The sequence below is a fragment of the Cercospora beticola genome, chromosome 5 (genome assembly GCF_033473495.1).
Source record: "Cercospora beticola chromosome 5, complete sequence".
In the NCBI taxonomy this organism is placed as follows: Eukaryota; Fungi; Ascomycota; class Dothideomycetes; order Mycosphaerellales; family Mycosphaerellaceae; genus Cercospora; species Cercospora beticola.
The window spans coordinates 1225476-1241672 of NC_088939.1; the positions used below are offsets into that span (position 1 = coordinate 1225476).

The window sequence follows — 16197 nt, forward strand, 5'->3', positions numbered from 1 at the left end:
GAGAATGATAAACCTCACTTCAACTGAGCGCTGACGTAGGACCAGGTGATGTGTAGTGCGCTGGCCACGAAGAACTGCAAACTGTACGAGCATATGCCAAGCATCGCCACACTCCATCCTTACCAAGTCCAAAGCAGACTACCAAGAGCACACTTCGCCCACGCGACACATGGCATTTCTTATCATCGGCCTACTCCATATTTTGCCTTCCACAACTGATATTCGCTTCCTTCAAGTACATTACACAATGACGCGCGACGAGTCTGCCAACATGCTTGGCCTCCGCGGGCTGATGACTTGGCTCTCAGATAGCTGGGCCACATACGCGCAAGACCGAGAGAAAGCAACAACGCTGCACGCGATCCTGCAGCATGAGCTCGCGCTCATAAGTATCCCCAGCGAAGCTCCGCCCGATCCCTGATCTCGGGCGCACGCGAACACTTTCCAGAATTTCTCCAGCATTCATGGAGTGACACGCAAGTATATCAAGAGCAACACGCCAAGACCAAGACCATTCATCCTCACGCCCATTCACAACAACGACGACCTCGAGAAGAAATAAGACCGCGCCACAAACATGAAACTGAAAAACCCCCTCCAACCCCTCCGCGCGCGAATCTCCCGCATCCCATCCAACCCCCTAAAATGGCCCTCTGCCCTCGGCCACCACATGACAAAACCCAACCCCAAAACAGAAGACGGCCGCGACCAATGGCAATCCCGCACATCCTACGTCCTCGCCTCCATGGGCGGAGCCATAGGCTTCGGCAACCTCCTCCGTTTCCCCTCCCAAGTCTTCAATAACAACGGTCTCCAGTGGTTCATCCCCTACTTCCTCGCCCTCGGAGCGCTCGCCATCCCGGTTCTAATCCTCGAAGTCGCACTCGGATCTTCTCTCCGCGGCGGACCAGTTTTGGCGTATAATGCAGTAGACAAGCGAGCCCGAGGAGCAGGTCTGGGAAATGTCTGGGTAACATTGTTGGTCGTATTATATTACGTCCCGATGTTATCCTGGGTTTTGAGATTTTTCCGCGGAAGTTTCGAGAGTCCTTTGCCGTGGGAGGGAAGGTTACAGGAATTTTATGATGTGGATGTTCTCGGACGAGTTGATGCTGTTCCGCCTCTTGCGGAAGCCTTGGAGACGAATACCATCATGTCGTATCCTGGAATGGCCATGATTGGGGAACAAGTTGGCTGGAATGCTTTTTCGTGGTTTGTGGTTTGGATTTGTATTTATGGCGGGACGAGGGTTACGGGGAAGGTTGTTTATGTTACTATGGGGTTGCCGATTATTATGGTTTTGGTACTGATTATTCGGGGTGCGACGCTTCCTGGAGCGATTGATGGGATAAGATTATATGTGGGCGAGTTCAATGGGGGGCAACTTGCTGCGGGACAGATTTGGCAGGATGCGCTGGGACAGGTGTTTTATTCCACGGGAGTCGGTTTTGGGTATTATACGGCTTACGCGTCGTATAATGCGAACAACGCCAATGCTGTGCAGGATGCGATTCTGATATGCTGTTGCAATTCGCTGTTTGAGATTTCGTGCGGATTTGCGGTGTTTACGATTGTGGGATTCATGGGCTTGACTCCAGAGGTTCAAGGAAGAGTTGGGAGTTTCGTTCTTGGATTCATCACGCTGCCGGAGGGATTGGCACAACTTCCAGCAGCGCAATTCTGGTCTGCGGTATTCTTCTTCACGCTTTTCCTCCTGGCAGTCAGCTCGGCTTTCGTTCAACTGGATACTGTAGTTTCGATTCTCTGCGACACGGACCGTGGGAGAAAGATGCCGCGGGTGTACGTCGTGACGGCCTGTACCCTCACCGCATTCCTGGTCTCGATGATCTATAACACCCAATTCGGACCCCAGCTGCTGGATGCGATCGACATGAACACGAACAACATCGTCCTTCCATTCGTCGTCTTTGCAGAATGCTATGGAGCGACTGTCGTCTATCGCAGCCAGGATGTCATCGGACAAGTTGGTCTCATATCATTCGTCATCCACCAAGTCGGTTTCCTCGGCGGACATTTCCTCGGTCTCATCATCGCTCATATGGTCAGTATTCCAGGTGGCGCAGGAGCAGGTTTCGGATTCTTCTTCCTAATGGTCATAATTTCCTCTCTCATCGGCAAAGTCCCTGACTCCAGACCACCCGGATTCTGGGGTCGCAACGCTTTTCTAGCCCGACTTTGGTGGTTAGCCTTCTACTCCGTAAGTCTCCATTTCTCCCCACAGTAACTACCGACTCTGTGAAATCGATCCTAACACTTCCCCAGGGCAACCAGCTAAAACGCGACCTCAACATCTCCGTCGCCCAAGGCAAAAACTGGCCTCTAACCTGGTACTGGGCCATCTGCCTCCGCTACATCTCCATGCCGATCCTCGCAATCGTCTTCTCATTCAGCTATCCCTCCTTCTCCGCCCAGCGCGTCGACCCACTCGTGATTTTCGCCTTCGCAATCTCTCACTTTGCGATCTTGACCGTCGCCAGCACACTCATTTTCCCTCGATGGATGGATCCTCTGATTCCGACGGAGAGACGGGAAGAGAGCAACAGAGGCTATGCACCACAAGTTCTGATCGGAGCGGATGATGTGAGAGTTTCGCAGGGTGTAGAAGCTGGGAGAGCGACGGATAGTAGTGATGAGTTTGAGGAGGGGAGGAAAGTGAAGGAGGAGGGAGGTTTGGATGTGGAGAGGACGAATTCGAATGATGGGAGGATTGCTTCGCAGCCGACGGATGGGATTGAGGCGCTTTATAGGGAGGATGGAAAGAATGTGGTTAGGTAGAGTACACGGTTCGATACGTGAGAACCAGTCAGCAGAATGGCAAATGTTTTTTTCTTTGACGGACCTATCAGGGAGAAGGATTGAAATTCCGTCCTTTTGCATGTTTTTCGAAGCGTCTTGTATGTACGTTTTATGCCTAACTTCGTCGTCTAAGCATTATTACAACATTGCGCCGAACTTCGCTATGCAATGGTCGTCTTGGAAATGGTAGGCGAGGTCGGTCTTTCTCGTTCGATCCGCGTGGCCACAACGATTTGCGGCCAAGGAAACGGAATCGATGCGATTCGTGGTGGTGCTGAGAGTGCCTAGCGCTATCCATCGAGACCTTGCCGATCGTTGCCTCATGCATCATCTCTCATACAGCGCATTTTTTTTACGGTGTGGTTCGAAGAGTTGTAGCTTATGCAACCTCTTCGATCTTAGCCTTACCCTTATCCGCACCCGCAGCTCCCTCCTTCGCATCATCTTCACCCTCGAGTTCTGGCATCTCTTCATCATCATCTTCGGCGTCTTCATCGTCGTCACCTCCCATGCCGCCCATACCTGCGCCTCCGAGTTTCGAAAAGTCGATGCCCCCAAAGCCGCCGTCGGCACCCATTCCGCCCATGCCTCCCATGCGCGACATGTAGTCATCATCATCTGCGACTTCGTCTTGCTCGTCCTCGTCCACCCACTGTTTGCAAAGCGCAAAGGTCAGCACAGTAAACCAGCAGGCGATCACGCCAACGTAAGTAGAAGCACGATTGAGTCGGGATTGTTCAAGAAAAAGTGCATGTGCAGGAGGCCTATGAGCAGGCTTTACTGACGGAGATTCGGCGGCCTCGAATGAGGAAGCCGCGGATACGGGAGTGCAGGGTGGCGTGGGAGGCGGTTGGGGCTGCACTGCTAGCACTGCCAGAGTTCGGGCAGAGGCAAACAGGGAGTAGTCAAGATGTCTTACCTTGTCGAAGTCGGTCTTGAGGAAGTGAACTTTCTTGCTGTCCTTCAGTAGGCGATCCCAGTACTCTGCCTTCAGTTCCTTCTTTTGTAGAACGAGCTCGATGGCACGTGGAGAGTGGTGGATCTTGGAGGCGGAGGGGTCGATTTCGGCGAAGAATTCGAGTGTTACGCCGTAGTCGGCCTTCTTGGATTCGGAGTAGCCGCTGAAGGTGAGGGATGAGGGCTGGATGTCGAGCTTGATCTTCTTTGGGTCGACATCTGGCACGTTAATGGCAAGGAAGATGTGGTTCTTCTCTGCCTCGGACGCGCTCGAGCGTTGTGCCCAGGTGACTATACACCGTCAGCAGTCTGTCGCGACATGTTCTGAGCGCGTAGAAATGGTTGTAGCTGCAGCCCTTCCGCAAACGCCTGCTGCTCGTGTCTACCTTCGCCCTGATTTATTTTCTCGCAGTGCTGCATGTGCGCGATAGATGGCATGAAGCCCTCGGGCGGTCGGCGAACTCGCTGGCAAGCGTTCGCTCCCGGGCATCCAGCTACAAGCACTGCTCGCGTGGGACTGAGGTCCTACCTTCGGGCGTCAAAGTCTTGGAGCCGACCTTTGCGTCGGTGGTGTCTTTCGGTTGCGCACTCATGGTGAATGTGTGGTCGAGAGTTCTGTACAGGTAGGGTATTCGTGGAGTGTGTTGTGGTGTGAAGTTAGGTTGTTGTGGAAGTGGAGTGGAGGTGAATTAGTTGCGTTCAGCTGGAAATTCGAGGCGCAAGACGTCAAGGCACTGTTTGCCCACATATCGAAGCCTGTAGAACCTCCGGAAGCTTTGGCCAATGCGCGGGAGTTGAGGTGGGGCAGCCTCCGGGCAATGAAGCATCATTCTCACGATTTCTCCTCACATATCGATCACATAGCTTTAAGTAGTATCAATTCGAGATTAACTGATCAGAATCACCTCGATATACTTCTCTCCCACTATGAGACAGTCTGTACCATATGCTGCGGCCTGGGAGGAAGGCAAGGCTGAGAGCTGCCTGGGCGAGTGAGATCAGGCACGAGGATGCGCCGAGCTCGGTGACGACACACTTCACGTCCAGCCGTCGTCTCGATCACATGAAGAATCCCGTCTTCGCTCATCCAGCTCCACTCGACTCCCGCGCATTGCCTGTACCACTATTGAAATACTGCCTCGTGCATGATTGACCAGTCTCCAATCCCTTAGCCACATCGCACAAACACACCTCCCACCATGGACGCCGCCCGGCGCTTCTTCTACGGGCCCTCCCCAGAAGAACAGGTGCGCATCGCATCTCTCACCACCACTCCCTGAAGGCCCGCCTAACTCTCCGATTCTATTCAACAGAAACGAAAATGCAACTCCCTCCTCCGCAGCAACACCCGCAAACTCGACCGCGACCTCCAAAACCTCAAAACCCTCGAATCCAAAACCAAATCCCTCATCCTCCAAGCCTCCAAACGCGCACAACGCAACCCCTCTCAAGCAACCCAAGCCCGCGCCGAAACCCGCATCTTCGCCAAAGAACTCCTCCGCGTGCGAAAACAAACCCAACGCCTCTCCACCAGTAAAGCAACCCTCCAAAGTGTCGGAATGCAAGTCAATGAAGCCTTTGCTATGAAGAAAATCGAAGGCGGGATTAAGAATTCGGTGGGGATTATGAAGGATGTGAATATGTTGGTGAAATTACCCGAGTTGACGGGGACTATGAGGGAGTTGAGTCAGGAGTTGGTGAAGGCGGGGATTATTGAGGAGATGGTGGGGGATTCTTTGCCGGATCAGGGCGTTTTGGAGGATGAGGATGAAGAGGCGGAGGCGGAGGTTGATAAGATTTTGGGAGAGGTACTCAAAGACAGGACGCAGGCTACGCCACAGTTGCCAAGTGGGCCTTTGGGGCCGATCGAGGCGCAGCCTGCGCAGGAGGAAGAGGAAGATTTCGAGAACGAGGAGACGTTGGCGCAGATGAGGAATCGGTTGGAGGCGTTGAAGAGTTGAAGGGTGAGTTGCGATTGGAATCAAGTGAAATGTGCTACACTTTTCTGGAGTTGAAGGTGCTGGTGGCGAAGCCAGAGGTGGTGGCTCCTCGCAACGTGATCGCCTGTCACTGCCAGACGTGATCAAGGATGTTCCACTTGACTAAAAAAAATCAACGTACCGCGACCGCGACATCACTCAAATCCATCAAGTCCCAGCAATGCGATAACAGCTGGCTACAACGACATTCCGAGATAAACTAGGCAGCAACGCGCCCTGCTTGGACATGAAAGATGGCAAGATCATCTCAAGTTCGCTGCGCGAGCTTCGACGTGCCTCATGCCGAGAAGAGTGTCGATGTGTCAATTGCGCAATGGAGACTGGCAGGCCTTCAACAAGGCTAATGAAACAGGATCGCGTACGTTTCGTGGAGCGTAGTATATCATACGTTCGTCTCTACCTCTACTGCGCCGAACAACGCGCCATCTATATTTCTATACATCCGTCTTCTATACATATATCCTACACGGCCCTACTCCCATCTGTGGACTGGGTCTTTTCTTCATCCTCCGTTTCAGAAGCACTGCTCTCACCTGTGGCTGGAGCTTCGTCGACACGGTTCTTCTGTTCCTCGATGAGCCCGTCAGGTTCCAGACCCGGCTCTGCGACTTCGATATCCTCCGTTGCGCCACCAAAGTGGTCTCCCCCACCTAGTTGACTGGTCTGCTCTTCTAGGTGTTTCGAGGTGTGGCCTTGAGCAGGCACGGGTGGATGTTCTGCGAGGCCATCCAGCTGAGCCCCAAGATCGAATCCATGGTCCGGCGAAGCGCTGTCCGTTGCTGTGTCTGGGGACTCCTTCGATAACTGCTCCATCACATCCTGGTTCTCGTCCTCAGTTCCTTCCACAGCAGCATCCAAATACCCAAGTCCCGTCCGATCCACATCTTTCACCTCCCCTTCCACCTCTTCATCCTCCGCTTCTTCAGCATTCTTCGCCAAATTCTGCAACAACTGCTGCTCCCTAAACGCCGCCAACTTCCTCCTTTGCGCCTCGGAGAAAGAGAACTGACTCAAAGTCTTCTCAATCCTCTCCTCCACCAACCCTTTAACGTGAAATGCCAAATTCCTCGTCGTAAAAATTCCCGCGAAGCGATAACTTAACCACAAATATGCCACGACGCCTTTATGCAAACGTTCCAATTCTCGGAGATACTCCCTCGTGCCCTGAATTTCTGTTTCCAAGATCTCAAGAGGTAAATCTTCGATATCTACTAAATTTCCGCCGGATTGCGTGGCGATGCAGCGGGCGTAGGCGGGCATGAGGGTCTTCCACATGTCGGAATCGGATTTACCGGCGGGGACGGAACAGAGGATGTTGCGGTCTGCGACGGAGAGACCTTCGATATTTTCGATTATGTCGGCGATCCAGACTTGGTCGCGGAGGCCGCAGAGGTGGAAGCGGGTGTGCATTTGGCTGAGTTCGTGGAGGCGTGTGAGGATGTAGGAGAAGGGAGTTCCGGGAGGGAAGTAGCCTGCAAAACGCTCGAGGATGGGAGCCGGGGGGAAGAGGCCTGCGGAGCGGATGGGTTCGGGCTCGGATTCCATTGCTGAGCGGACTATGGGAAAGTCGACGCGTTCGAGGGTGGTGACGAGGCCGAGGTTTTCGTCGGCTTCTGATGCGGCTGCGATGGAGGAGTTTGGATTGATATCGCCTTTGGCTGCTGCGAGTTCTTCTGCTGTTGCTGCACCTGCTGAGGCTTGTTCTGCGATTCTGAAGCGACCAGCACGTCCGCCGATTTGTTTGATGTCTGCAATATTTAGGGTCTGTCGTGCAATACCGTTGAATTTGGTGGATGATTCGAAGATGATGCGTTTGATGGCCAGGTTGAGACCCATGCCTACAGCGTCGGAGGCCACAAGAAAGTCGTAGTCATTGTTTGGGTCGTTGAACAGACGAGCTTGTTGAGCACGAGTTTCTGGAGGCAGCGATCCGTACACTGTCGCGACTTTGCGGCCAGTAGCTTTCTCGATCTGTCTTCGCAGAGCATGGATGCCCATGACTGAAAAGGAAACGATACAATCACCTTTGCGGAGTTTCCTCAAATCGCCATCGAGAGACGTCTCAGCGACTGCCAAGGGCGAGAGACGCTGGTAGTGATGAATCTCCAGCTTCTCGCCGATGCTTGCACACAGCTCTTTGATGAGCGGCACTGTACGTTCCTCGCCACACAAGTGTACCTCTTTTGCCTTGACGCCTAGAAGAGCCTGGGTCCATGCCCAACCACGCTCAGCGCTGCCGATCATCTGAATCTCATCGATGACGGCGACATCCATTTCTTTGTTGAGCGGCATCATTTCCACAGTACAAGCAGTCATGTTATATGGACTGTCATCCGTGGCGTCTATGGTCGTAACGCCGATTGGTAGGCGTCGTTCTTCGCCAGTGACCAGTGCGCATGGCTTACCCTTGGTATTGAGTCTTGTGAAAACTTCATGGGCCAACAACCGTAGCGGACCTGCGTATGCTCCTCTCGTGGCCTGCTCGAGTCGTTGCAGAGCATGATACGTCTTGCCGGAGTTCGTGGGTCCAACATGGAGATGGATGGTACGATGCTGCGCTCTCGTGGCCGGAAACCATTCTGTCGGATATCTCAAATCTGCCATCGCCTTTTGATTTTTGATGTCCGATTCTGTGAAACGTGCTCCGGTAACATTTCCATAGAAGGCATACTTGACGCGGTCTTCCAGTCCACTTTTGCCTCTTTCTCGAAACACGCTCGCGAGGTCGTTGTATAACGATTTCCCTTCATCGATGCGAAAAGCGTTGCCTTGCGCGCCAGACATGATCGAGGATGTGAACACCTTCCATAACTTGCTGAAACTGAAATCTCGTCCACTTTTGCCATCCCATTCCTGTTGGTCTTTCGCCATCTGCTCCAGTACAGGAGCTTCCTTGACATCTTCCTTCACTTTGGCCAGCACCTCCTGTAGCGCAGTCTTGAAATCTTGCTCTCTCCTGCCCCGGCCGCTCCAGCCAGTGTTGCTGTCAATGCCCCATTTCGAGAGGTCTGCTTCTTTTCTTGAAGTCCTCCTCACAATGTTGTCGGTCCTGTCGCCCCTGCTGCGGTGATACACTATTTGGGCTTCGCGTTCACGTCCTTCTCTTGGGCCTCCCGTTCGGCGGATGATGTTTCTCTCGTGCGAGCTTGGCTGCCATTCCTGCTGCCATTGCTGCTTTGAAGCACTCGCCGTGGAGCCGAATCGTTTCTGCTGTAAGGCGCGTAGTTGGGCGCGATAGTCACACCGAATGCATCGTGTGCCACTCCGCGATGCCACAATCATCGCTGAGTTCGCCACTGACCAGCCAGAGATGGAAGAGTCGCGTCTTTCATGTGGATGATGCGACCTCGATAACTTTGGGAGAGCTAGGTACGGGATACCATAGGGAGCTTCGGGCCGTAAAGGGCGCCGCGGCACATCGTCATAGCTTTTTGTGGTGCCCTGTCTGGTCTTGTCTTGTCCGGGTCCCGCCAACATGTGCGGGCGGGCAGCATCGCGCGCTTTGTGAAACGGCGTTGCACTTCTCACCAACACGCTCTCCACTCGGCACAACCCTCGCAGCTTCACCGCAACTGCACACCGACGCCCTCGAATTCTCCCCCGCCCACCCTCCGCGCCCACCAGACCGAATGCGACGATTACCGCCTTGAAGCGCCGTTGGTGAGCCACACAGCTCCAGCGCAGTTCCAGACATGGGGGTCTCCATCATAGACGCCCAGCGCGAGAGTGAGCACATTGCAACACAATTCAGGAGGAGACACTGATTATGGACCAGTCATTCTCAATGTCATCCGACAAGTCACCCGCGACGACGTACGATCCACCATCCTGTTGCCTTGCTCCATCCTCCTGACATTTTTGTTCTGCATAGTGGAAGGTGCTCGTGCTCGACCCACAGTCGCGGAAGCTGATCGACAATGTGGTCGACCAAGATGTTATCCTCAACGAGAATATTATGAGTATGCGCAGACAACGACGCAGTACGGAACACAGCCTGACCAAATGCAGGCATCGAGCTGATCACTGATCGACGAGCTACGAACCGCGACGCCGATGCCATATACCTCATTACACCTCAACCATGGATCGTGGATTGTGTCATGGCAGACTTCGAAAAACGGAAATACAGGAGGTCGCATTTGGTGTGGACGAGCCGTGAGTTGGTCATGCGGGGAATGAGCGAAGAAATGCTGACGGCAAGGACAAGTGCTACCACCTGCACTAAGAGAACGAATCGACAAGTCGCCGCTTCGGGACCAGATTGCACTCTTCAAAGTGTTGAATGTAGAATTCTTCCCGAGAGAATCACATCTGATCACTTTCCGAGATCCGTGGAGCTTTCCCATACTTTACCACCCGGCATGCAACAATCTCGTCAGACAACATTTGGAAGATCTGGCTCAGAAGGTAGGATGGTCAGATGTAGGACGTAGGGTTCGAGCTGAGGAGAATACAGGTTGTCGGAGTGTGCGTGGCCCTCGGAGAATATCCCACGATACGATACTATCGACCACGAACGCCTACGCATGAGGCGAGCATTCTGTGCTCACACCTGGCAAGATTTGTGCAAGACGAGCTCGATCTATATGCGAAATTTCACGACGATTTTCCCCCTGCAACCACGAGACCACGAGGAGTCCTATATATTGTCGATCGATCGATGGACCTCTATGCACCAATACTGCACGAGTTCACATATCAAGCGATGGCACACGATCTATTACCGATCAAAGAGGGTGACAAAGTTACTTACCGCATGCTGGTCAACGAAGGTCAGCCTGACCAGGCAGATAAGGACGTTGAGATTTCAGAAAAGGATAAGATCTGGGCGGAGAACAGGCACCGCCATATGGTCCACGTGATAGGGAAACTCGAATCTGATTTCAAGACGTTCCTCAAGAACAACGCCAACTTCACCAACAAGGAAGCGGAAGGCGTCCACTTGAACACGATCAAGGACATGATGGCAGGGTTGCCAGAATTTACACAGATGAAAGAAGCATATTCATTACATCTTGGTATGGCGAACGAGAGCATGAACCGGTTCCAGAGGCAAAGCCTACCCGATGTGGCGTCAGTAGAACAGGTGGGCAATATATTTGGATGTTCCTGTACATTCTCCGAACTAACGCGTACACTCTCAGATACTTGCGACTGGCCTCGACGAGGAGTATAAGAAACCCAAGGGAGTCGCAGCGCAAGTGGTCGCTACTCTGGATCAAGAAGGCGTCATACCCCCAGATCGACTGCGTCTGCTGATGCTCTTCATATTATGGAAAGATGGTCTTGTCCCAGCCGACCTTTCAAAGTTACTCGCACATGCACAACTACCGCCGCAAGATGGTGAGGCCATACACAACCTTGAAGTGCTGGGAGCGCGGACGACACGAAACCTGAAAGATTCCCGACCTATACCACAACCCCTGTTCCCGCTTAAGCCGCCGCCGATGACAGTTCAGGAGGAATATGCGCTCAGTAGATATGAGCCAGTGCTCCAAAATCTGCTCGAGGCACATGCAGCCAACAACCTCGATGCAACAGTATTCCCTTACACCAAGCCGCCGCTCGATATGAACGATGGGATGCAGCAACAGCAAGCGGCCGCGTCACTACGATCTGCCAAGCCTACATGGGCAAAGACGCGGACAGCCAACGCGGGGCAAGAGAACCGACAACGAGTGATAGTATTCATGGCGGGAGGTGCAACCTATTCAGAAGCACGCGCATGCTACGAAGTGGGAAGACAAACGGGAAGAGAAACCTTCCTCGTCACATCACACATGCTCACGCCGAGTTTATTTGTCCGGCAATTGGGCGATTTGTCCGCTGACAAGAGGCGGCTCAACATTCCAGCGGAGATGCCCAAACCTCAGGCACCGCGACACTTGTTTGAGCCTGATGAACAGCCGAAGCCCAAGCCTGCCCCTGCGCCCGTACCACAAGCGGCACAGAGACCGCCGAATGCGCAACCGCCGACACAGCAGATGGGCGCTATCAATCTGAATGGAGGAAGACCGAATGGGAGTGCGCCTAGTGCGCCAGCAGCAGGAACACCAGCGAAGCTTCACAAAGACAAAGACTCTGAGAAGAAAGAAAAGAAGAAGCATCATTTTGGTTTTGGCAGGAGCAAAGACAAGTGAGCAAGCGACGTGGCATTTGCAGTGGTGAAGCACGAAAAGCACAGGAATGAAGTCAAAATTCTGAGCTTCTTCCCAACTAGTGTCACGCATATACCCACTCAATCGAGCAAGCAGCTCTGACGGCACTGTGGCGGCTCTCAGCTCAGAAGATACAAGATAGTAATCGGATGTCGAAAAGAATGTGTCTACATTTTCCATTTTGGATTGCTTTACTCACTTTCACGTTTTGAATCCATGCCTTTTACAAGTGTGGTACTCAAATCACAAGACATCAAAGCTACCAGAACAGCAGCGTCATTTGCGGAGTCCATACCAATCTATATGCTTTCATCAACCAGTCACAACCGTGCTCTAGCGTTGCAACAAGCATTCCTCGTCGTCTTCTTCTCTCAATGCAGCATTCAATTTTCCAAGTAGATTTCCCAAGCTCCGAGCACATATCCACTACCTCTGCCCCTTGAGTTCTTCCTCCACTTGCCTCACCACAATCTCTCTCACTTGCTTCCAATCCGCTTTCGACTCGGTGATGCGCTTCTCCAATCTATCCAGTCCAATGAATTGCTCTGGAAGCACAGTCTCGAATGTGAAACCTGGAACCTCTTGCAACGCGAGCTCCACGGCGTGCGAGAACTTCGCAGGATGTGCTGTTGCAAGAGAAATGAGATGTGTTTCCTTGGAAACAGTTTGAGCTTGTCGAAGAGAGGCAGCAATACCAATTGCAGAGTGAGGATCCAGGATATAGTGTCCATCGTGAACCATTCCAGTCGTCGCTGGTTTGGCGTTACCATTCGTTTGATGCTTAGCAGCAGGTATTGACCAGTTGTAGACTTCCTTGATCGTCTCGATAGTTTGCTTATCGCTCACTCGCTCAGATTCGAAATCCTTTTTAGCAGCGGCGAGAATCTCCTTCTCTACGCCGAAACCTCCATCTTTCTTGAGTGCTTCTAGCCAGCCTTTGACTTTTGATCCGGCTTCCATTCGGCGTCTGTTTGTTTCTTCTGTTGTGCTGGTTTGGAATGCGAGATACCAGAGTAGTCGTTCGAAGTTGGAGGATACGAGGATATCCATGGCTGGGGCGTAGGTCATTTTGACGCCGCTGGGGTCTGCTTTTGCTCCGTCTTCCACTTCTGCTCCTCCACCTTCGATTTCCTTGCCGTGTCGAGCCTGCTTCTCGTAGTACCCGGTCTTCCAGAAGCGGTGCAGAATGTCGTTCTCGTTTGTTGCGATGACTAGCTTGTCGGTGGGTAGGCCCATGCGCGAGCCGAAGTAGCCTGCTAGAATATCGCCAAAGTTGCCGGTTGGGACGACGAAGCGTGCAGTTGGATTTGTGGTCGCGGTCTGTCGTGACAGCGTGAAGTAGGCGTGAATGTAGTAGGTGATCTGGGCGAGGATGCGTGCCCAGTTGATGCTGTTCACAGCACCAAGGCGGTGAGTGGAGTTGAGCTCCTGGTCGGCGAACAGCGTCTTGAGAATGTCCTGCAAGATGTCAGTAATGCCTCGACAGAAAAGTCGCGTTCCTTACCTGACAATCGTCAAATGTACCCTCCACAGCCAGATTGTGCACGTTCGCGTCTGTCACCGTAGTCATCTGCGCCTCTTGAATAGGGCTGACCTTGCCCTTGGGGTACATGATGAACACGGAGACATCCTTCTTGCCTCGCAATCCATAAATTGCTGCTGAGCCTGTATCTCCACTCGTCGCGCCAATGACAGTCAGGTGTTCTCTGCTCTTGCCTTCCTTCTTCGCATTTCTCCTCACAAGGAAGTACTCGAACAAATTGCCCACGAACTGCAATGCTACATCCTTGAACGCGAATGTCGGTCCGTGGAAGAGTTCGAGCAGATGGAGGTTCTTCGTCTCGTCGAGGGTGACAACAGGCGTGATATCTGAAGCGCGGAACGAGGCATAACTGCGTTGAATAATGTCTTTCAAGTCTGCTGCTGGGATCTCGTCGGGCGAAATGTAGAGAGAGAAGATCTCGTAGGCCAATTGCTGGAAAGTGTAGTCCTTCCATTTGCTCAAGAAGTCGGAGGGCAATTGAGGGACCTCCTCAGGAATGAACAGGCCTCCATCACTGGCGAGGCCTTTGAGGACGACTTCCTCGAACGACAGCTGCAGCACTTTTCAGCGTAAGCTCCAATGCTGCTCCAACCGTGAACTTTTTTGGGACTCGCAGTCGCAGGGTTGGTGGGGCTTCAGACGTACATCGTAGGAGCCGCCTCTCGTGCTCAAATAGCGCTGTGAAGGACTGTGCGAAACCATTGTATTTTTGTGCTGTTATTTGGACCGCAGAACAACTACTTCCTGCGTGTCGCTTTGACGTGACTGTTTATCGTCTGGCCGGTCCGGTGAGTCGCATTGGCTTGGACCCCTCCTCGCCGAACACCGGACGACTGCCCTGCCAAGAGACCGCGTCTGTCCTCCGACTTCATCTCGTACAACCACGTCCATCCGACAACACACGTGCCATCACTGATCTATTGCGGAACGTCAGGTCTCACTTCCGACCTCTACTATACTGTTATGTTCATCAGAGAACATGAAGAAGAAGGTGCCAGGTCCTCGAGGCTGATTCTATCGACGACCCGGCAAGTTGCAAGCCAAAGGGCACACTACTGGAGACGATATACCATCAAGTACGAAGGGACACGGCGCGTAAACGCAGAAACAAGCACGAAGACATCGCGGGTAAGAACTTTTCTTGGCATTTGTAGCTAAATACATGCCATTGCGACATTCCCGAAATCGCTCGCAGAAGTGAAAGCATGTTTCGTGTTAAAGAGCACTCTTGAGACTCAAAACTCGACAGCCTTGGCCGAGTATACAATTCGGGTCCTGCAGATACAGCAGCGCAGACCAAGTTCCTCGACAAATCAAATGTAAAACTTTTCAAGACCACCGTACCTGCCATTGCGTCTGGCGGAAAGCGAACCACAGCTGGAGATGATCGTTGTACTTTGGAAACCTCAGAGAAGGCATCGTCGACTCTTTGCATACTTGAATAGCGCCTCAACAGATCTCGTTTCTCGGCCAGCTAGAAGAACCAGCCACGAGAGCGACGCGTCTGGAGCTGAGGGCGGCCTTTGTCGCCTGGAACATCACCGTCGGTCGATGTCTGACGAGAAGAGGAAGATGAGCCGCTGCCAGCATCCTTGCCGGAGGAGCTCGAACCAGTTTGCTTGCCTTTGCCCTTATCTGGGCGCCCCCGACGATCATCGCCACAGCCGCTCGATCCTTCGTCCTCTTCGGGCACTGGCTGGAGCTTCTTCTTGGAACTGCCAGCGCTGACTTTGGCTATGGTATCGCCTTTGCTGAGCCCAGTGCTGTACCCCGGGCCGTATGCACCCTGATCGGTGTAGAAGCTCTTGAGTGCTGGACGACCCGAGCTTGATGGACCGGCGACGGGGGTACGGTCTTGGTCTTGGACTCCGCTGTTTGTGCTGCGAGATACATCGCCAGACTCGAAAGGTGGTTTGTTGGCTTTTGAAGGACCGTATGGGCCTTGGTCGGTATAGTAGGCACGCAAGGGCGGACGCTCAGCCTGATGCGGGATCTCCGCCAACTCGAGCTCGCGCTTCTTTAGCTCGCGCATGCGCGCCTGAGTGTACGGGTTGTGACCGCCATACCAGGAGGGGTCCATGGCGTAGTCGTGGTCTTGTGTTGTTTTCTTGTGTTGTGCTGTTCTGGTGTTGCGATTTGTGGTCTTGCAGTTGAGCCCCGATGATGTTACAGTTGTGCCTTTGTGGTTAACCTGCGAGGTTGCTGATCCGAGAGGCTTGCTGTTGGGAAGAGCAAAGAGAAGAAATGATCAGTTCTTTTATGGTAAGATCGCAGTGTCTGAGTACGGAGTGAATGTTGCGTTTGGGACACGCATGGCTCGTGCACGCATGATCCTGCCTCGAGGTGAATGAAAATTGTCTTCTGCCATTGCTCACATGATCTTAGCACCAACTTGAGCTATGAACACGCTTGACATGGGAGCTTCAGCTGAATGGCTTGGCTTTTGCGCAGTTGGAAGCCCGGAATCTTGGACAATCTCCACCTAGGCCTTTTTGGAACGATACTGTTTCGGTCGATGTGGAGCCAAAGGCCAGCCACATGGCTTCCATGACATGCCATTGCACGGTGCAGAGCATGCTTGAAGCGACACTCGGCAGCTGGAAGACATGCCAAAGGACCGGAGGCACGAATGATCTGGGCGCAGGTTCCGGACAGTACTGGGCACCACGTAATGTCGACCGCAGATACCAGCAACGTGACCTTTCGACGAGCGGCAGTGTCA

At 53.0% G+C, this 16197-nt stretch overlaps 7 protein-coding genes across 7 annotated transcripts; 3 read left to right on the plus strand and 4 right to left on the minus strand.

The window, feature by feature from the left end:
* Window positions 1–577: 577 nt before the first annotated feature.
* Window positions 578–2796, plus strand: RHO25_007729 (uncharacterized protein; the record flags this gene model as incomplete). The annotated part of the gene is made up of 2 exons (XM_023599907.2): window positions 578–2218; window positions 2284–2796. 2 exons carry the CDS (start codon window positions 578–580, stop codon window positions 2794–2796), a joined length of 2154 nt encoding a protein of 717 aa, XP_023449475.1.
* Window positions 2797–3196: 400 nt separating this feature from the next.
* Window positions 3197–4367, minus strand: RHO25_007730 (uncharacterized protein; the record flags this gene model as incomplete). The annotated part of the gene is made up of 3 exons (XM_023599908.2): window positions 3197–3469; window positions 3737–4065; window positions 4304–4367. 3 exons carry the CDS (start codon window positions 4365–4367, stop codon window positions 3197–3199), a joined length of 666 nt encoding a protein of 221 aa, XP_023449532.1.
* Window positions 4368–4973: 606 nt separating this feature from the next.
* Window positions 4974–5735, plus strand: RHO25_007731 (uncharacterized protein; the record flags this gene model as incomplete). Its single annotated transcript, XM_023599909.2, has 2 exons — window positions 4974–5021; window positions 5088–5735. The coding sequence occupies 2 exons, from the start codon at window positions 4974–4976 to the stop codon at window positions 5733–5735; spliced, it is 696 nt and encodes a 231-aa protein (XP_023449474.1).
* Window positions 5736–6236: 501 nt separating this feature from the next.
* On the minus strand, window positions 6237–9056 carry RHO25_007732 (uncharacterized protein; the record flags this gene model as incomplete). The annotated part of the gene is made up of 1 exon (XM_023599910.1): window positions 6237–9056. The coding sequence occupies one exon, from the start codon at window positions 9054–9056 to the stop codon at window positions 6237–6239; it is 2820 nt and encodes a 939-aa protein (XP_023449473.1).
* Window positions 9057–9466: 410 nt separating this feature from the next.
* Window positions 9467–11914, plus strand: RHO25_007733 (uncharacterized protein; the record flags this gene model as incomplete). The annotated part of the gene is made up of 7 exons (XM_023599911.2): window positions 9467–9500; window positions 9550–9587; window positions 9646–9733; window positions 9783–9929; window positions 9982–10181; window positions 10231–10860; window positions 10919–11914. 7 exons carry the CDS (start codon window positions 9467–9469, stop codon window positions 11912–11914), a joined length of 2133 nt encoding a protein of 710 aa, XP_023449476.1.
* A 444-nt stretch (window positions 11915–12358) lies between these two features.
* RHO25_007734 (uncharacterized protein) lies at window positions 12359–14177 on the minus strand (the record flags this gene model as incomplete). Its single annotated transcript, XM_023599912.2, has 3 exons — window positions 12359–13390; window positions 13437–14027; window positions 14121–14177. 3 exons carry the CDS (start codon window positions 14175–14177, stop codon window positions 12359–12361), a joined length of 1680 nt encoding a protein of 559 aa, XP_023448645.1.
* A 772-nt stretch (window positions 14178–14949) lies between these two features.
* RHO25_007735 (uncharacterized protein) lies at window positions 14950–15555 on the minus strand (the record flags this gene model as incomplete). Its single annotated transcript, XM_023599913.1, has 1 exon — window positions 14950–15555. One exon carries the CDS (start codon window positions 15553–15555, stop codon window positions 14950–14952), a length of 606 nt encoding a protein of 201 aa, XP_023448698.1.
* Between the last annotated feature and the right edge of the window lie 642 nt (window positions 15556–16197).